The sequence below is a fragment of the Sinocyclocheilus anshuiensis genome, unplaced genomic scaffold, assembly GCF_001515605.1.
Source record: "Sinocyclocheilus anshuiensis isolate Anshui unplaced genomic scaffold, SAMN03320099.WGS_v1.1 scaffold587, whole genome shotgun sequence".
Classification (NCBI taxonomy): Eukaryota; Metazoa; Chordata; class Actinopteri; order Cypriniformes; family Cyprinidae; genus Sinocyclocheilus; species Sinocyclocheilus anshuiensis.
This window is the reverse complement of record NW_015552579.1, coordinates 264221-284923: the sequence shown is the minus strand read 5'-3', so window position 1 is coordinate 284923 and position 20703 is coordinate 264221. Positions and strand designations below refer to the sequence as shown.

The window sequence follows — 20703 nt, the reverse complement described above, 5'->3', positions numbered from 1 at the left end:
TTGCTGTTCTGTTGTAAGTAATCTTAAAGATTCCTAAATGCATCTACTTTCGGAAGGCCAAATAAAGTGCTTTTGCTTTCGCCTAGAAACACACAGCGTCTCCCTGACATGGCCGCTTCAACACTAACTGCGGTTACTGAAACCACGCCTTCTTTCTTTGCGTGAACATTTGGGCGGCATTATGCAAATATTTCCACATAGTGAGGTAGATATGTGGGGGCGTGTTAGAACGAGCCGTTTTAGGGGGGCGTGGCAGAGTTTTAACTTTGATAAAGAATATCTCTTTGGTTTTGAGACTTTAGTCTTTGCAACTTCAGGGATCTTATCTATGCACAATCAGCTTGAAACACTCCAAAGAGAAAGGAAAACTTGAAATCGCATCATATGACCCCTTTAACGACGACGGCGAACAAGAGGGAGAATGTGTGAGCACTGTATGCTGCTCAGGCGCAGCCGCTCTCAGCGCCGTTAAAATAAAAGTCCCTCCTCAAACACATGTGCCAAACAGAAAAACTTATCGGCCGATGCCGATATTTGAAAAATTCCATATATCGGTCGACCACTAATTTTCATGATATGTCACCTTTAAAATACACTTTAAGTAAGGGGGAAACAGTCTCATATTTGGTGTAATCAACACTTTATGTGAAAAAGTAGAGTAAGAATCTTTATTGCTTTGTCAGTCTCCGATAGACCAGTATCACAATCCATAAACAAGACCTTTGTATAAGTTATTATAATAATTTTGTGAAAAACGAAATTGCACCAAAATTCCATCTGGCCTCATTCTGAAGGCACCCATTCACTGCAGAGGGATCCATTGGCAAGCAAGTGATGTAATGTTAAATTTTTCCAAATCTGTCCCAATGATGAACAAACTCATCTACATCTTGGATGGCCTGAGTATGAGTACATTTTCAGCAAATTTTAATTTTTTGGTGAACTATTCCTTTGATATTTGATTATTATATAATTTATCATTATATATATCTAATAAAAAATGTTTACATTGAAGACTTACTTTTTTGTTATGTTATGTTTTGTTATTATTCATTTTATTCTGCTGATATGTTTTTTTTTTAATAAATTCTTTTTGACATGCTAGCAGCAAACTATGCCAAGGGTTGTGAAGGTTAATCATGTGTCCACTAGCACATACAATATGCATTTGTCACTTTTGTAGGGTTTACAGCTCCATTATTTACTATAGATGTTCAATATCAGCTCATATTGCTGTCCTTAGATGTATTACATATATTCTATGTCCATGTTTTGTTCCAGTGAGGTCCTGGCTAAATTCAAACTTTAAGGGGACCGAAAGCACCAGGGGCAGTTTGTTCAGGGCCCCTTCTATTGTTTAGGGTCATATGGCCATGCCCAAGTCTCCACATTTATCCACAATATTGCTAGATAACTGTATTAATGTATTGGAGTTATCTGAGCTTATAAGAATCATAGAAATGATGTTAACTGATAAGAAAATGTTATCTTCAGTAAACTTTCTCTCAGCTTATTGGAGCACAAAACAGCATTGTATTCTTTTAATGTAATGGCAAGTTAATACAGAAAATATGACAGCTTCTTTTGATCATCTTATATTTTGTTTATTGCATGAATCTTAGCATCATATTCACTGCTAAATGGCTACACAATTCTCTAGTCGGGTTGCTAGTGCTCAGCTCTTCTGGACGGCAGGAAAGCTGGCAAAGACGGTAGTCCAGTAGTAAACCAAGCGTGTTCTCAACATCTGCTTGACGCTGTCCCTGTTCATCTTGTTGTTGATATTTAGGTACTGATGGCCACTGCTGGCAAATTCAGGCCAGCTTACAGGAACACTGGACTCACCTTTGCTAGGATCACTGTGAGGGAGAAAGGAAGACAGACAATGAGGGAAGTTAGAAATGACTTATTAGCTATCATCATGTGCCACAAGTGACACCAGGGTTATTATAGTTAACTAAAACTAAAAAATAATTTTGTTACTTGAAATAAAATGAATGTTAAAGGAATAGTTCACCCAAAAACCTTCCAAGATGTTCTGTAGATGAGTTACATCACTTGCTCACCAATGGATCCTTCTGGCCAACATACCAGTCAGTAATCTATAATAACGGTTCATCCAGTGAAAAAGTTATTGTCCTCTCACATCAAAATCAATCAACATATTTGTTTAGAACATTTTTTTTTGCGCCGTATTTCTCTCATGATTCAGACAAGATGACTTTTTCACTGGAGGAAGCAATATTATGTATTGAGGACTCATATTTTAGCCTGAAGCAGCGTTTTGAAGTTAAAAACATCTTAAAGATGAAACTGTTTCTTACAAACATGCAGCTTTTCACTTTATAAGACTGATGAACTGGAGTCATATGGATTACTTTTGGATACCTGTGATATTTTTATCATATCTGTAAAAACAATAACTAATAAAAATGAAAAAAAAAAAAAAAAGACCACAACAAAATTGCTAAAACATTAACTGAAATTAAAATGAAAACAGAAAATAAAAAAATAGAAACAAACTCAAAATAATCTCAATACTAAAATAACTGAGTGGCACCAAATGAAATTGCACAAAAATAGACAGGCCAAGTACCATAATACTCTTATTTATATTTTCATTATTATAGTTGTTCCTACACATTCAAGTGGAATAGGATGAAGTATTATAATATCGTAAGTATTTTAATCTCCACAAAAACAGACAGGCCTAGTACCATAGTACTCTCTCTTTCTCTCTCTCTCTCTCTCTATGTGTGTGTGTGTTATAGTTGTTTCTACACATTATAGTGGAGTATAGTTGTTTCTACACAAGGTGAAGTATTTTAATACTGTAGTATTGTAAAGCATTTTAATGTTTATATACCCAGTTTGAGCAAAATTGGTCCAGTAGGAAATCATGTATTTGGCGACGTCACGATGGCGAGGAAAGTAGCCCAGAGGAGTGCTGAAAGGCTTCCCAAACACAAACTGAAGGTCATCAGCGTGATCGGCACCCATCCAGAGTGGGAAGATAGGCATGCGAGAGGGCTCAGAGAACAGGTAGGAGTAGGTTCGTCCAGATCTAATGGGGAAGAAAAGGTTGTTTTTAAGGTTTCTACATTTAGAAGTCAGTAAATAAGAAGATGAAGTCTTACTTAGCATGGTCAGAGTGGAGGTACAGGGCCGCTTGGGTTGGCACCAGGAAGATGTAGTCCGTCTCCATGTCCACAATCGTTTTCTTAACAACCTTATCACTAGGTTTGCTACCCCAATTGACTGTGTACTCCTCATAAGTTGTGATACCAGCATCTGGTCCTCTAGATTCAGACAGGGCAATCGAGAGAGCCCTGACATCCTCCCTGTTAGAAATCAATAGCAGTTTTTTTTAAATCATGGCCATTAAAGGCCCCATGAAATGACTTGACAGGTGTTTTCTGCACAGGGCATATTGGTTTGTTCCTTTGTTAAAAGGGAAGACAGAAGACAAAAATTGTTATTTTTAAATGTGTATATACCTATACAGTACAAAATATATTTTCAGATATACAATACCATTAAAAAAGTTAGGGATCTGTATGATTTAAAAAAAAAAAAAGTATACTTTTATTCAGCAAGAATGCATAACATTGATCAGAAGTGACAAAATACATTTATAATGACTTCGCTTTCAAACAAATGCAGTTCTTTTGAACTGTACTTTTATTCAGCAAGGATGCATTAATTATAATGTTACAAAAATGCATAATCTTAATAAATGCTTTTCTCTTGAACCTTCTGTTCTTCAAAGAATCCTGAAAAAATGTATCACTGTTTCTACAATAATATAAAAAAAAAAATATTAATTTATTTGATCAAATATATGCAGCCTTGGTGAGTATAATAAGACTTATTTAAAAAAAAAAACAACAACAAAAAAAGAGTTTTTACCGATGGCAAATGTTTGAACGGTAGTGTATTTTAAATTTGTTTTTTAAAAATATATATATTTATATATAAATAAGATTTATTTTAAGATTGGAAATGTATTTTATTGGCTCTTGAATTACATTTTGTGAATTATTTTGTCACTTAAAGGGATAGTTCACCCAAAAATGAAAATTACCCCATGTTTTACTCACCCTCAAGCCATCCTAGGTGTATATGACTTTCTTCTTTCAGACGAATGCAATCGGAGTTATATTAAAAAATGTCCTGGCTCTTCCAAGCTTTATATAATGGCACTGAATGGTGGTCGAGATTTTGAAGCCCAAAAAAGTGCATCCATCCATTATAAAAAGTGCGTTCCAGTGGATGACGTAGGACGTTGGCATAGTATAAGCTCCGGTGAGAATATGCTAGTCTCGTGATATCCAAGTTTTGTTTACTGTAAAGGAAAACCAGTCTCCTCTTGGCTTATATCGAAATCCTCCAACAGTTTTCTTTACAAAATTTCATTTTGTACTTCTAATTCGTGAGAGGTGTTTTGTTTTGGTCTCTCCTCTGTGCTTCCGCGTTCGTCGCTTCTCACTGGAGCTTACGCTATGACTACATCCTATACGTCATCCACTGGAACGTCACTCTCTCGTGAACGCGAGTATGACAGGTAGCGGAAGCTAGAGATTACGGTTTATACAGTTTTAAATTTGGATATTTGTCTTACACAAATGCATCGATTAGCTTCAGAAGGCCTTTATTAACCCCCCGGAGCCTTGTGGAGTACTTTTTATGATGGAAGCCGTGTGGATTTCTTTTATAATGGATGGGTGCAATTTTGGGCTACCATCCACTCCCATTATAAAGCATGGATTAGCCTGAACATTATTTAATAAAACTCTGATTGTATTCGTCTGAAAGAAGAAAGTCATATACACCTAGGATGGCTTGGGGGTGAGTAAAACATGGGGTAATTTTCATTTTTGGGTGAACTATCCCTTTAAATGTTTAATAAGTTTTTTTTTTACTTAAAAAAATTTATTTTCTCAAGTGCACTGTTTACAGACATTAAGTATATGTTTAAAAAATATATTGAGCAAATATATTGTGGCCAGAAAAAAATGTCTGTATAGGTCTGTTAAAAGTTTAATAGTACACTAGCATGTAGATGCTTCAAAGCTAGCAGACAAAAATGCATAAAACCTTGTTTCTGATTTTATGGGGTCTTTAAAAAAAACCTCAGAATGATTCCAGGTGACTCTTTAATGTCGCACACTTACACAGGGGTGGACACAAGTGCGTTGTTGAGAGAGGGGATGTCAATGGTGGCAAAGATGTGACCGTCCATGTCATTGACTCCAGCGATGTAGTCAATGTCAGCAGCATTCCCGAAAAGGGTTTCAGGCTCGCCGGGGAGGAAGTCACCATCGATGACGGGGGACAGAGCCAGATTGTGTACAATGGGATCTGAAAAAGATGGTCAGATTTGATATTTTGACTTTGCTTTGCATTGACTTTGGTTTTGTGCCAGAGTTATTGTAGGTAACTAAAACTATAAAATTAGTTTCATTACTTGAAATAAAATAATGTTTAAAAAAAATAAAAAATTTACTTCAGCTAGTTGTCAAAGCAACATTTCTCATTTTCATTTTAACTTGATGTACTAAAATAACTAAAACTGAAATAAAAATAATTTAAAACTATATAGATATTACGGTGGCCGAGAAGTGCAAAGCAGATCCCATGAATTGCCCGTACTCTGGAATAAAAAATACGGGGTGTCTATTTACATTTAGTTAAAAGTGATTGTAAAACATCAGCTGCCCTGGTGCAGATGGATAAGTGCGTGCCCTTGGCGTTTTGATGCGATCGACCCGGGTTCGATCCCACCTTTTGCCGAACTTTTTTTTCCTCCCTTTTCAAATCTCGTATCACATCGTAAAGGCATTTATTTTCAATAAAAATGAAGGAAATAATCAAAAAGGTTGAAAATAAAGTATCGGGTACGGTTAGGGTAGGTAAAAGGGAAGAAAAAAAAGTTCGGCAAAAGGTGGGATCGAACCCGGGTCGATCGCGTCAATACGCCAAGGGCACGCACTTATCCATCTGCGCCACTGGAGCTGATGTTTAACAGATGTAGATACCCCATATTTTTTACTCCAGAGTAAGGGCAATTCATACAATACTTTTGAACTGATCTACTTTAATACCATCTCTGAACTTTCTACCACGACTCCGCTGTTCTTCGGCTGGTTCTTCCTGTATACGTTGATTGACAGATGTCTCGTCCAGTCAGCGTTGAGTAATCCGAAACCAATGGCGCCGTCTCAAACTATACCTACCTTTTCCGGTTTGTCTGATTTGTCGTTGTGTTTTCTGACTTGTTCATTTGTTTTCGGATTTGTCGTTGTGTTTTCTGACTTGTTATTTTGTTTTCGAATTTGTCATTGTGTTTTCTGACTTGTTATAATATTTTCTGAATTGTTGTTGTGCTTTCTGAATTGTTATTTTGTTTTTTAGACTTGCATTTGCGTTTGTAATTTGTTATTTTGTTTTCAGAATTGTGATCTGCTTTGCACTTCTCGGCCACCGTAAGATATATTAAAAAAACAATGATAAAAATGATAAAAACAATTAAATGAAAATTAAAATCAGAAAATGCAAAAATAAAAGCCAATATATATAAAACAGCATGTGAGCAGACGTTCAGCCAGTTCACCCAAAAATGCAAATTATGACAGCATTTACTTCAGTGAGTAAATACATTTTAATTTTGGTTGAACTATTGCTTTAAAAGCATGTAAAGGGCTAAAAGGGCACAAGCAGCCACTGTAAATGTTCTTACGAGAAGCAGATGCACTGAAGTTCACATTCCCAGCAAGAGTTACAGTCTTTGGATCTGTCCTCCTCAGACAAGCCACCATCCCACTATCAGTGGGGCATCCTACCTTCCTTGCAATCTAAAGGTGCACAAAAAAGAATATACTCATATAGTTTTAAAGAAATAATTGTGTTTGTAATTACTGTAGACATAAACCACGTTGTGATATCTATACATTAATTATTGACTAACCAAAAACATTGAGATGTCAGTCTGTATGTGAAACAGAACAGGTGACTTCACTAAGTAAACACTAGCAAGTGTACACTAAAGTATTTTGTAAAAGGCTGGGAATGAGAGTAAATAAACCCATAGGATTTTGCGACCTCTGTATATCAAATGCTAGTACTGTACGCAATGTACCAAGTCTGTTTTATAATGAGTAAAAGTGAAGCTCACCTCCTCAGCATACTGTCGTGGATTTCTGTTGACAGCCCAGGGACAGAGAGCAACACCACTCTGTGAGATAGCTCTGCGGATCAGGCCCTTGTTTTTAGGGGAAAGAATCTGTGCAGGATGGGACACACACAGAAATTAGAAGCTATATTACTGAGAACCTCTCATGGCTTTCATACTAATAAACCAAACACTTTTGCAAACCTGTTGCCATTAGATTTAGAGAGAAAACATTATTTAACAATCTATGAGCATTTTTAATATTGTGTGGGCTACTTCAAATGTCACTTTGCACTATTTGCAAAGACATTTTCACAAATGTGTTCACTCTTCCGCCACAATGACACACAAAGACATGCAAGCAAAAAATAAAATAAACCATTTTTATTTATTTATTTTTTAAATGCAGCACCTGGAAGTTCACGCTGGCTCCCCCTGCTGACTCCCCAAAGATGGTAATGTTGTCTGGATTGCCACCGAAAGCCCTGATGTTTCTGTGTACCCAGGAGATAGCGGCGTGCTGATCCCACAGGCCATAGTTTCCTATCAAGCAGGACATGCTCAGGTCATCATTTACATATACTACAGTCAATCAATCCATACATATATACATACATGTATACAGTGGGGTCCAAAAGTTTGAATGGAGCTTCTACCCAGCTAACGGAACATTCTAAGAACTTTAGCTAACGTTCTGGCAAGGTTCTTTCAAAGTTATGAATAACATTCTTCCAATAATGTTAATTCTTTCAAAACATTAATGTTATCTGATCTTTAATCACGTTCTTAAAACATTAGTACAAATCATAATGTGTAGTTTTTTAAATGTTCCACTGTTTTTAAACTCATTTCACAATGTTCCAAAAACTTTTAAAAGTAACATAATTTCCATGATGTTCCATCATTTCCAAACTTTTAAAGGGGTCATATGATGCGATTTCAATTTTTGATGCAACGAATGCCTCGTTTATAATGGGTTTTCATGTTTTTGAATCGTCGTTTGAATCGGCCGGACAGGGCATCATCACAATATGGTAAGGGGCGTAACATTTCCGTCACACGCTTGAGGTATTCGGCAAATCACAGCACACCTCGCTTTTTTAGACCGATGAGCTTTGTAAAAATCGATGCGTTTCAGAAAGGCGGGGCATAGAGGAGAAACAATAATGTACAGTATGTGGAAAATAATGTGTTTTTTGAACCTTAAACCGCATAAACATTTCATTACACCAAATACACAAAATAATGTTCTTTTTATCAGCATCATATGACCCCTTTAAAAGTAACATCATTTCCATGATGTTTGCAAAATAATAAACTTTTATTGCAATACCTTTGTGTCCTCTCACAAAACTTGTGTGCTGGAATTAACATGAGGTGGAAGAAAAACTGTTTCAGTGCTTTTGTGAAGATTTTCTGGAAAACGCAAAAAATAAATAAAATGAGATTGGAGGAAAAGTTATATTTCAATGCTTTTGCGTTCTCTAGCAAAACTTTGCGTTCCCCTGAGAAACTTTAGCTATTTCAAGCATTTAAATATAATATTTTGCACTTTTGAGTTCTTTGTGAGCCAACGCAAAGTTTCTTTTATATAGCTGCTTACCAGGTGCATCAGCATCTCCGCTGCTGAGGAATCCGAGGGATCCGACACGGTAGTTGAATGTCACCACGATGACATTTCCTCTGTCTGCGATCTCCTGTCCATCATACAGGTAGTTGTTCAAGAAGTTTGCACCCTGACCGCCACCAAGCAGGAAGCCACCACCATAGATGAACACCATAACAGGCAGATTGGTAGACACTACAAAGGGGAAGGTGTCAAGCCAGACGGCAAATTCTTTCATTTGACACAATATTTGTAGATAAATTATTCTATAGTTTAGGGCTAGTTAGTTTCACCCATCAAACACAACAGTCAAAAAACAAAGGACTTTAATTGTATGGAATAAAATGTTATTTTTTCTTACTCAGAAGTTTGGAATGACATAAGGGCTAGTAAATGATGTCAGAATTGTAAGTTTTGAGTGAACGATCCCTTAAACATATGTTTTTGTTTTGTCTTGTGAATTAGAACAAGTTTGCGTTACCACTTCTGCCCTGAGGGACCCAGATGTTCAGGTAGAGACAGTCCTCACTGCCCACGACATCAGTAGTGAGAAGATTGAGCTGCATGCATCTCTTACTGTAGTCAGTGGCTTTCAGAACACCTGTGCAGGTAGAGTCAGCAGGAGTTCACTGTCAGTACACTCACATATTTTAGACCCTAGCTGTGCCTGAAAACATCTAAACATACTTTCACAACAGACAGGCATGCTCACCGTCACAGCCTGGGTGAGGAACGGGCTTCTCTAATCTGCCAGGTGGGGCGGCGAAGGGGATTCCCTTGAACACGTCCATATAGCGGAAGAGTCCAACACTATATTTCTCTCCCTGTACCATCCCTCCCTCGGTGTACACCGCTCCCAACTGCAGTGCAATTTTGGTAGAAATTGCAGTGTAGCATATTTAGCATTTTAGCCATGTTCAGCTAAATTGTATGAAAATATTTGCAAGTGAAGGCCAAGTTTCTCAGAATAATTAAAATCATTTTTCCTTCCATTTCATGATTTTTCCCTATTATCATCTCCTTAGGGGCCTTGTGTTAAAAGTTAAAATAGATATCATTTTAAGTGATAGAGTTATTTAGTAATATAATATTTAATAATAACTTAATTATTAAACTAAACTACTACATAAACATAATGAAACGTTAAACATACAGACGACTCACAGAAGCTGCATTTGCTGTGCCCAGAATGAGGGCGACAGAGTTGAAAACTCCCAGCATCGCCATCATCATCAGACAGTTGCTGTAAGTGTGGCATTGAAGGGAGTTCTGTTGCTTTTATAAACAGGCCAAATCATATCTCATATTCAATGTGTGCCAAAACCACATCTTTAAAGTACACAGTCCCTGTATAAAAGTATTAACTGGACAACATATATGCAGTTGTGTTAAACTCTCATGGAAAATTTGTGTGGTGTTCATTTAGTTTTTATCTCAACAACACATTTTTCCATTGTAGAGAAATATTTATGGTTAGCAAGTGTTTAAAGAAATTAAGTTAATTCACCATCTGCCAAAATGACTAGTTGTCACACTTATTTGTTGGATTCATTTTTTAAATTCAGTTTCTGTACAAACTCACCTTAAAGTCTTGCCTACAAAATAAATAAATATGAAATAAAAATAAAATAAAAGGCGGCTGCATTTATTTGACAAAAAATGCAGTAAAAACAGCAGTATTTTAAAGTGGCAATAAAGCTGACAATAAAATGACAACGTCTTCAGTGTCACATGATCCTTCAGAAATCATTCTAATATGCTGATTTGCTGCTTAAGAAACATTTCCTATTATTATCGGTATTGAAAACAGGTACTGTTATTACAGAAAACTGCTTAATATTTTGAGGAAACTGATACATTTTTTTCAGGATTTTGATCTTTTCAGGATTATTTGATGAATAGAAAGTTCATGAGAACAGCATTTATTTGAAATAGAAATCTTTTGTAACACTGTAAATCTTTACTGTCACTGTTTGTACTGATCAATTTAATGCATCCTTGCTGAATAAAAGTAATAATTTCTTATAAAAACAAAAATGCTTTTACATAATATATATTTAAACACTTAGTCCTGACTTCTCTCTTATTACTGTATGTCAGCTACTTTCTTGAAGAATTTACTCACATTTAGTTCATTTGACAAAACCATTTTTTATCCAAACAGGAAAAAACATGTCAAACTAATTTCTATCACTATACAAAGTTGCTTTTTTACATTAACATTTGCATAACAAAACCTTTATAAGCTCCATAGATAAAACTAAAGGGGAATTACATGTAATCTGCAATCTCAGTTTCCATTTCCCTGTCACTCCCATCAGAGGGCTTGTAATCATCATCATCTTCATCTTCCTCCTCACCGCTGTCAACAGTTTTGGGTTTAGTTCTTACAGGCCTTTTGGGTAGATGAAGCTGCAGCAATAAAATGTCAATATAATAAAAACAACAAACAAACTATTTCTATTTAATAAATATTATTTTGCTATTATATATAATAATTAACAATGCGTTATTTTTTGTGTTTTACCTGGGCGGTTGGCTTGGACGTGTTGTTGGATCATTCCAGAGATGATATTCCTGAGCTCGTCGGCTGTATGAGGCACACACCAGCCATCTCTCTCATCACACACTTCCTCTTTCCCATCACTCTCATGGACGATATTCTTTATTCTAAAAAGAGGGGAAAAGAAGTGCTGCAAAGGTCGGGAGGAGTGAGATGGAGGGTCTTGTAGTCACTGAATAAATGAGGAAGCATTCCCTCCCGGAAGATGTAGACAGAGTCCTTGAGAGAACATTCCACAAAACTGGTTTAACTCCTCCTAGACATTAGTTATTGATCAAGGCAAAATCCACTGTGATATAACACTTGAAATAACTGAGAATACCTTTAGTAAGTACTTGGTAGTGGCAGGTTTGGGTCCTGAAGATTAAGTACTTTCCTGGGTGATGTCAGTCACACTAGCAGGTTGAGGAACTAAAGAAAAACAAGATGCTACCATCTTTTTGATTGTTTGCAATTAAAGTGTCTAATATACTATACAACCATTTAAAAGTTTGGGGTTAGCTTTTTTTTTAACAAAAAAATTAATTCTTTCAATTAGCAAGGATGCATTAAAATGTTTAAAAGTGACAGTAAGGACATTTAATGGATTTTCAAATAAATTCTGTTCTTTTGAACTTTCCATTCATCAAAGAATCCTGAAAAAAATGTATCACAGTTTCCACAAAAACTCCACATTGCGAGCAGCAAATCAGCATATCAGAATGATTTCTGAAGGATCATGTGACACTGAAGACTGGAGGAATGTCTGCTGGAAATTTAGCTTTGCCAATACAAGAATAAATTACATATGTAAATACATGAAAACAGAAAACAATTGATTTAAATACTGTAATAATATTTCACATTATTACTGTTTTTACTGTATTTTTTATCAAATAAATGCAGGAATTGTGGGCTTCCTTCAAAAACATTTAAAAATCTTACCGAACCCAAACTTTTTGAATGTTAAAAGGATCATATGATGTTGCTAAAAAGAACATTATTTTGCGTATTTGGTGTAATGAAATGTGTTTATGCAGTTTAAGGTTAAAAAAACACATTATTTTCCACATACTGTACATTATTGTTTCTCCTCTATGCCTCGCCTTTCTGAAAAAGAACATTATTTTGTGTATTTGGTGTAATGAAATGTGTTTATGCAGTTTAAGGTTAAAAAAAACACCATTATTTTCCACATACTGTACATTATTGTTTCTCCTCTATGCCTCGCCTTTCTGAAAAGCGTTGATTTTTTACAAAGCTCATTGTTCTAAAAAAAGCAAGGTGTGCTGTGATTGGCCAGCTATCCAGTGCGTTGTTTTAGTCTTAGCAACTTTACAGATCTTCTTTATGCACCAAGAGCTTGTAACACTCCAAAGAGAAAGGAAAACTTTAAATTGCATCATATGACCCCTTTAAATTTCAGAACCAAAGTCCTATTGGATTCTAAAGGCAAACGTGAAAACCTAAATAAAAATATTTAATTAATGCTTTAAGGGAATATTGTGTGCCAGAACATTTGCATCTGTGTACCTGCCCTGTTGATAGTGGTTGGGCGGCTGTAATGATAAGCACTTCTCTTGGGTTTCACTGGCATGTCATTGACACCAAATCCTAGCGAGACAGAAAAATCACTGGAATTACGTGTGTTTTCATTTATACTTGCGTCTGATGTCCAAAACAGATTCTGTGCACTAATGGACAGCTCTTCATAGCATTCTGGGCATGTTTGTGTCCAGGACTGAATCACATTTGGGGTTGTTATGAATGTGTTTGTGTTGATCGCTCACCATGTTTCATTCCATAGCGGATCCTGAAGTCTAGAACCTGGTAGATTTTTGCTTCAGCTGTCTTTCGAGGATCATATCCAAACCTGACCCACAAACTCCTCCACGTCCCTGTTAACTACACATAAAAATATATCTTTATGTAAAACTATCCCTTGTGCATCCTTGGGGACATTTTCATTGTTGTTTTTGTGATCATTTTTTGCTGTGTTAATGCAAACAGCATAACTTTTGTATTTTTATTGGAATTTTAATATTTCACCCTCATTTCCTTTCAGAAATCTATTTTACACTAGGTACAAAAAATAGTTACACTCAGGACCTTAAAGACAAAAATGTGCCCAATGAAACCCATTCAATATTTAATCCCAGTGCCATTTAGGCATAAAACCATGCATTCTTTGTTAATAGGTTTAGATTCTATTGGGGAGGCTTCAAAGTTTTTACTATTTTTAATCTTTTTAAATTGTTTACTTTTTTTCACCTGATGGCAATATTTTATATAGTTTTTGCCTATGGAGCAAGTACTCATTTTTTCCTGGTTTTCTGCTTCTGCTGAAAAAAAGGCCAACTGAATTGAAATGATGTAATTATAATCGTGTGGGTATATTGGTATGTATATCAGACTGTATTAATCCAAAAAAGGAAAGAAAAGAAAAATCTGCTTAATATTTAGTAAATGGAAAATAAAAACGATCATAAAAAACGACAGTGGCATTATGTAAACAAACTGGCATTTAAAGGATTAAAATCCTGAAAATGAATAAATTTTTGGTAGTTATGATCAGGACTGATGATGGCAAAAAGATCTTACTATAAAATATTTGTATTGACAAGGACATTTTTGTCCTTGAAGGACTTCTGTGTAACTCTTTTTAAATTGATACACAAGGGATATACAGTAGGGTCCACATGGAAAATCTGGGAATTAAAATTGAATTTAAGCCTAGAAATAAACGTTTTTAACAGATTATAGGTCACTAATCAAATAAACAAATTTGTGACATTGACTCTGTGAACTCAAATCAAAACAGGTGTCATTATGTTTTGCATAAACTTGAAGTCGGACGCTTTTTGGCAACATAAAAGTGTAGTTACAGAATCTACCAGCAGGGGTTAACCAGCCTATATTTACCAGCCAAACCTTGACCTTTAGTCCAGACAAACAGGTCGCCCCACCTCAATCTCACACCTTTGGTTGAACCAATTTTGGTACAACTGGCCATACTAACAAACCGAGAACAGTTGATAGTGCCACATATGAGTGTTTGCACCACTAATGGCTTTCTGTGCAAAAAGCTGGGATAGGAGACGGTATTTTAACACATCGTATTTAAGTTTATTAAACTTTTCATGTAGTGAAAACTCACCATGTAGTACGCCACATACGGGAGGAGGTGCTTCATTTTCTCAGGGTGAATGTTAATGTTGGTCTTGACTGAATTGCAAGACCGTATGGGCCTTTTCTCAAAAAACTGCGGAGGCGAAATCAAATTAATCAGTATTTCAGAATGAAATAGCTTTGGAGCACAGGTGGGATTAGGATAAGATAAGGACATTTTCCCATAACATTCCACCATGTTTGTCCAATAGCTGCTCAAGCTGATTTTTTACAGCTTCTGTTTTTAAACGCAACTTATAGTTTTTATCCCTTCACCTAGCTGTCGACCGCCCACTCCCATGAAGCACTGAGAATTATTTAAACAAGTCACCCTGCACTCTCAAACTACATATATAGACGACTGTTCAAAAGTTTAGTCAGTAAGATTTTTTTAAATGATTTTGAAATAACTCTCTTATGATCACCAACCAAGATGGTTGATTTAACACATGAAAAACATGTATATCCATTATACTAACATGTCTGAGTTGCTGCTCTGCCTTTACATCATTAGGATGGATGCAGACCTTCTTCCAGCTCGTCACAGAAGCTTCTAGAGGTGCTGTTGGTATAGTTTTGTCATCAAAGTTGACAAAAATGGCATTGTTTGGCCGGCGAGCTCGATTTGGGGCAATAAGATGATCTTTTAGAAGAACAGCCTGCATTGCAGTCTCCCTGCCGTTTAGTGGGAAGACAACAAATGTAATCAACAAATCAAACAGAATGTGATCACCTTGGACACCCCTTCTTCGCCTCCAATGCTTTCCAGCATTGTGTCCACATTGTTGACGACTCCTGGGTATTCAACACTCACTAGACTAGTGTCAGACAGGGCCAGTGTTGCTGTATTGCCTGACACAACAGCTGTATCCGTGCTTTCACCTTTGTTTCTCACATCTGTGCCTGACGAAGCAGGATTGCTTGTAACCAGCAGATCCGTTTTTAAACGATTTTTGCTCTAAGATTACGCATAAGGAAAAGTCATCTCTTGAATTGTGTATTTATATATGATACAGTGCCTTGGTAAACAGCATGTACAGGAACGTGTCCGCTTGTGAAAATCATCCGGGTAGAACCGCGACGCGAGTCAGGAGAAAAACGTTCGTTCCGGGCCTCACAGTGCGCATGCCCAGTAATAAACAGCAAACATGGAGGACGTGAGCCGCTGAAGACTTTACTATAAAATCACCCTGGATTACCAAATAAAGTAAGTTTTTGATATGGTCACGGCCTTAAACTCATTATGATGTAGAAGAAAGCAACGTTGCTCTATTAAACCGACCAGCCTATGAGGTTAAAGGACGTTGTTGACCAGGACCCTCTCAATGGCCAGTCAAAAAAAAAACAAAAAACATTAAACAAATTTGTAGAAATTCAGATTTGTAGAAATGTAGCTGTAAACTAAATAATTGTGCTTTGGAATGACAAATGAAAATTCGATTTAAAGTAGCACGTAAATGTTTTCGAAAGAGTTGATGCAATGAACTGAAATGTTATTATTAAATTATTATTACTATTAAATGTTGTAAACGTCACTACTGTGGTAGTTGTCACATTTAGCTGTTTATTTTTATTTTTTGTTATTACTAATTTAACAGACATATATGGGTCTGTTACATTTAATCGAATTGGGACTAAGACTTCCTGACCACCTTCAACTCAAAATTAATTTGAGACCCGCGGAAGGACTATTGGAAAAAGTATTCATGCATACATATATATATATATATATATATATGCATGAATGCATGTATGCGTTTTCCTCCAAACTATTCATGCATATGCATATGTATAATATATATATATGTGTATATATATATATATATATATATAGACGCTCTCGTTCTGTATCAGTTTATATATATATAAAATAAACTCAATCAAAATAAAAAAGTACTAATATATATATATGTGTATATATATATATATATATATATATATATTCATCCTCTATATATGCTTTTCCCTCTATACAGAGAAACATGATACGCAGATCGAGAATCAGTGTTCGGCCCAATGTAAAGCCCACAGGCCGAGTTCAGACAGCCTCTCGAGATGCATCTGTAGATAATGTTCAGCATCCCCAGTCTTCTGCTGACTCCGCTTCATCTGAGGGGTCACAGGTCACGGCTGAGAAGTTGAAGACTGACTCGCCTATAGCAGCTTTGGAGCCGACCAATGAGGAAGCGTCTCAGAGTAGCTGCCCTAGAGACCAGTTGGAGACTAGTAGACATGGAGAGTGAGTCTGACATGTTCAATTTAATAAACGTCAATTACATTTAATTAAAGAGTAATTTTGTATATTAATTATTTAGAATCATGCTATTGGAATAAAGACATCAGGGTAGTTTTTGAAACTTTTTTCATACATATATTTTATGCATATATAATATGTAACACTCGTTAATGATGTTGTTTTAAAATTTTTAAATGAATATAAATTCAGCTGTAAAGCAGCTTTTAATAAAGGGGTTTCACCTTTTTTAATGACTTTATTCACTGTTAAGTTTTTTATTAAAGTGTGACAAATTTATCTTTAAAAATTCAAATGTTCCATCAAGTTGTCAGTTAATATTAGGTCATAAAAAATGTATGTCTAATAATTACTGATTATAGAAGATGAATTTTAGTTTAGCAAATTATAGCATGTCACATCATAGGATACTGCTAAAGCTGCTCAAAGTTTAATGTAAACTACTCTTAAATTTTGGTCTGTTTCTCAAAATGTTCTTTTTGTTAGGTGACATATTACTTTATGCAAGAGAGTTTGCATGTTTTATCACTGATGCTTTGCTTCACAACAGGGATGCAGCATCTAAAAGTTCTGATGCCCAGGATTCAACAAGCACCTCTGTGACTTCTGGCCCTCAGAGGAGGAAACGCTTCACAGCTCTGCCCAACCTGGCCAAACCACGAGCCTTCTCTAGGACTCCTAAATCCCCATCCAAATCCCCTGTAAAACCAGTAACACCCAGTGAACCTGAAAACTCAACCCCCACTGAAGAGTCTTCCCTTCAGATGCCAGAGTCTGTCAACAACCCCAGACTTCCTGGAAGACGGAGACCTTCTGGAGGAGGCAGACAGGCCAAAGTTCAGCCCATCCCTGCAGCCCCACTGCAGAATGACCAAGAGACAGAGATGCAAAAGGATTGGAGATTGGAGGACACTCTTGTGCCGCTGACTGTCCAGCAAGGGGAGTCCCAACATCCCCTTATAACTTCCCAACCTGAGACCGTTTTGGTTCATGAAAACTCTCTGGCTCATCCTGTGGTGGAAGACGTGGTTGTACTACAGGAGAGTGATTCTGGGCCGCCTCCGGGCCAAAGCCAAATGGATCTGTTAAGAGAAAGACTTAAACTTAAGTCGCCATCGAAGATAGTTAATTCCTTGAAATCTCTGAACGACCCAGCAGACATGGTCAGGTTAGCTCAGGCAAGGAAACTTCGGGAGCTTCTTAAAAAAGAAATGAAAAAACAAAAGGTGTGTATGTGTTTTATATAGGGCTGCACGATAAATCGCATGCGATATTTAATGCACATCTTGTCAGAAAGCCGGTTCTGTAATCAGCAGTAAATCTCCATCACGTGCGTGCTTTCACATTGAGCAGCATTTACTACACAGAGCTGTTGTTCACTGACAAGCTGCGCAAAAAATCGCGCGAATATGAACATGGTTTTGTGCAGCTTGTCAGTGAACAACGGCTCTGTGTAGTAAATGCTGCTCAATGTAAAAGCACGCAGGTGATGGAGATTTACCGCTGATTACAGAACCGGCTTTACTGACAAGATGCGCATTAAATATCGCATGCGATTTATCGTGCAGCCCTAGTTTTATATTAGTGTTTTGTCTGTTGTGTAAAGAAAAACGGTGGTTCTGGATTTGTATCTCAGTATTTAGGTGTGTTCTAATTTTTTTTTTTTAAATATCAAAAGAACTATATTTTGGTCCAAACAAACACTGGCAACTAGTTCCAAATATTTAAACCATAAACTAAAATCTGGGTAAAGATTAAACAATAAAAATCTATGTTTGGATGTTTGGAAAAGACATGTTAAGTTTCAGGTTGGTAAGATTTTTAAATGTTTTTTTAAAGAATGGAACAGAGTCTCTTATGTTCACCAAGGCTTCATTTATTTGATCAAAAATACAGTAAAACAGTAAAATTGTAAAATATTTTTACAATTTAAAATAACTGTTTTCTGTTTTAATATATTTTAAAATGTAATTTATTCCTGTGATGGTAAAGATGAATTTTCAGCAGCCATAACTCTAGACTTCAGTGTCACATGATCCTTCATTTCTTATTATTATCAGTGTTGAAAACAGTTCGCTTAATATTTTTGTGGAAGCCATGATAGATTTTTCCAGGATTTAATTAATAGAAAATTCAAACAGAATTTAGAACAGCATTTATTTGAAAAATAAGTTTTAGTAACATTGTAAAATTCACTACTGTCATTTTTTAGCAATTTAATGCTAAATAAAAGTATAAAGTTAAAAAAACTGTTTTAATAGTAGTGTACATTTTAATGAAATATATGAAATCACATTTATGGTTTTATGCAGGTTATGCAAAGTTTGCTCATGTTGTAACTTGTATGTACATATTTAATGTACATATATTGTGTTATATATACATATTTTATATGTGAACCCTATTCTTGGTATAGATTAGGTTTAGTCCCAGGCTAAATAGGATTTTCATTGAATCGCAGTTTAATCAATGCTTAATAGGGGAATTATTTCAATGCTTTTAATATGCTATACCCTGACCTCTCCATTGCCTCTTAAATCTAGGAAGACAAGAAGAAACCCAAAATGGGAATCAGAGAATGCAAGGCACCCAAAGACCACACCAAAATGACCATGAGAGAGCTGATCTATTACCTCCCTGTATCCAACCCAATGAAGTATGTGCCATTCTTAATCCCTCTGTGTGTTTTAGAAGTGCATGGAAATGGAAGTGCTGATATTGGATTTGCGATGCTGTGCAGCGATTACGACAAACCACTAATGACAGTATCTTCTGTGTATTGATTTATATCAAACCCTGACTTGTTTTTCTGTACAGGTCTTTCACAGAAGAGGAGCAGATAGCTTCAGAGACAGTATTAGATGAGTCTTCTACACCAGCGTAAGCCTGATCACTCTGTCTGTCACCTTGATGCCACTATGAATAGAACAAAGTGTTTTCTCGGTTATGATTTAGAATTATGATTTTTCTCTTCAGGACTTCTAAGACTCCAGCTGCTCCATCAGTTCAGGAGATGGTTGTAGAAGATGATGGTCATGAAGAAGACGAGGAAAGAATGGAAGAAACCCAGCTGGAGGAGGAAGAGCCTCTTCTAGTGCCCAGGGTGAAGGTGGCGGAGGATGGTTCTCTGATTATAGACGAGGAAAGGTCAGTGGCGCTTTTTTCCCACTGAGCTGCTGATCATAGAGAAATGTAATCCAGAACCTAGAGAAATCATTTAATAGAAGTGAAGGTGAACAGCTTTTTATTTTGTTGTGCGGGTGTGTGTAGTTTAACAGTCCAGGTGTCAAGGACAAAAGGACCCAATCCGGCAGAAGACAGAGATCCCATATTTGAACGTGGCTCTACCACCACCTACTCCAGCTTTAGGAAGGGCACCTACACCAAACCCTGGTCCAGTGGAGGTCAGAAGTCCGTCAAAATGCACTTCTTAATCTAAAATGTGTTGTATATTTAATTTATGTAGGATCCTCTTTTTTTATTCCAGAGACTGAAATGTTTTACTTGGCCATCAGCATGGTGGGGACAGACTTCTCCATGATTAGTCAGCTGTTTCCACACCGAGCTCGAATGGAGATTAAGGTGGTCGCAAGATCATTGTATTTCATGATCTGCACACTCGCATACTTGATATAGTAGTTGATTTCACCATCTACACTATTGTTTAAAAGTTTGGGGTTTGAAAGATTTCTTTCTTTTGAAAGAAGTCTTTTATGCTCCTCATAGCTGTATTTATTTGTTTAAAAAATAGAGTAAAAAGAATTAAGATTAAATACTATTATACAATTTAAAATAACTATTTTAATATATTTTAACATTTAATTTATTACTATGAAGGCAAAGTTACTCCAGTCTCCAGACAATATGCTGGTTTGGTGCCATAAAACGGGTCTCCAACCTTTTTTACACCACGGAATGGTTACGTTTGGAAAATATGCTCGTGGACTGGCTGGAGGGGGGGG

At 36.3% G+C, this 20703-nt stretch overlaps 2 protein-coding genes and 1 pseudogene across 5 annotated transcripts in view; 1 reads left to right on the top strand and 2 right to left on the bottom strand.

Annotated features, from left to right (window-relative positions):
• Nucleotides 1-1582: 1582 nt before the first annotated feature.
• LOC107665247 (bile salt-activated lipase-like) lies at nucleotides 1583-10015 on the bottom strand. The gene is made up of 11 exons (XM_016456056.1): nucleotides 9942-10015; nucleotides 9490-9637; nucleotides 9259-9378; nucleotides 8775-8972; nucleotides 7584-7714; nucleotides 7175-7282; nucleotides 6740-6854; nucleotides 5175-5361; nucleotides 3138-3341; nucleotides 2867-3064; nucleotides 1583-1859 (listed from the first exon to the last, which is right to left on the bottom strand). Exons 1-11 carry the CDS (start codon nucleotides 10008-10010, stop codon nucleotides 1676-1678), a joined length of 1662 nt encoding a protein of 553 aa, XP_016311542.1. The 5' UTR covers nucleotides 10011-10015; the 3' UTR covers nucleotides 1583-1675.
• A 1090-nt stretch (nucleotides 10016-11105) lies between these two features.
• LOC107665217 (general transcription factor 3C polypeptide 5-like) lies at nucleotides 11106-15290 on the bottom strand (annotated as a pseudogene).
• A 325-nt stretch (nucleotides 15291-15615) lies between these two features.
• Nucleotides 15616-20703, top strand: part of LOC107665243 (transcription factor TFIIIB component B'' homolog) — a 17129-nt gene continuing 12041 nt past the window's right edge. For all 4 annotated transcript variants that reach the window (XM_016456049.1, XM_016456048.1, XM_016456050.1 and 1 more), the window contains exons 1-8: nucleotides 15616-15694; nucleotides 16464-16726; nucleotides 17292-17967; nucleotides 19285-19397; nucleotides 19559-19621; nucleotides 19718-19888; nucleotides 20012-20145; nucleotides 20229-20323. In XM_016456049.1, coding sequence (XP_016311535.1) covers nucleotides 16470-16726; nucleotides 17292-17967; nucleotides 19285-19397; nucleotides 19559-19621; nucleotides 19718-19888; nucleotides 20012-20145; nucleotides 20229-20323 — 1509 coding nt within the window. In that variant the 5' untranslated portion in view covers nucleotides 15616-15694; nucleotides 16464-16469. The remainder of the gene's footprint in view (nucleotides 15695-16463; nucleotides 16727-17291; nucleotides 17968-19284; nucleotides 19398-19558; nucleotides 19622-19717; nucleotides 19889-20011; nucleotides 20146-20228; nucleotides 20324-20703) is intronic.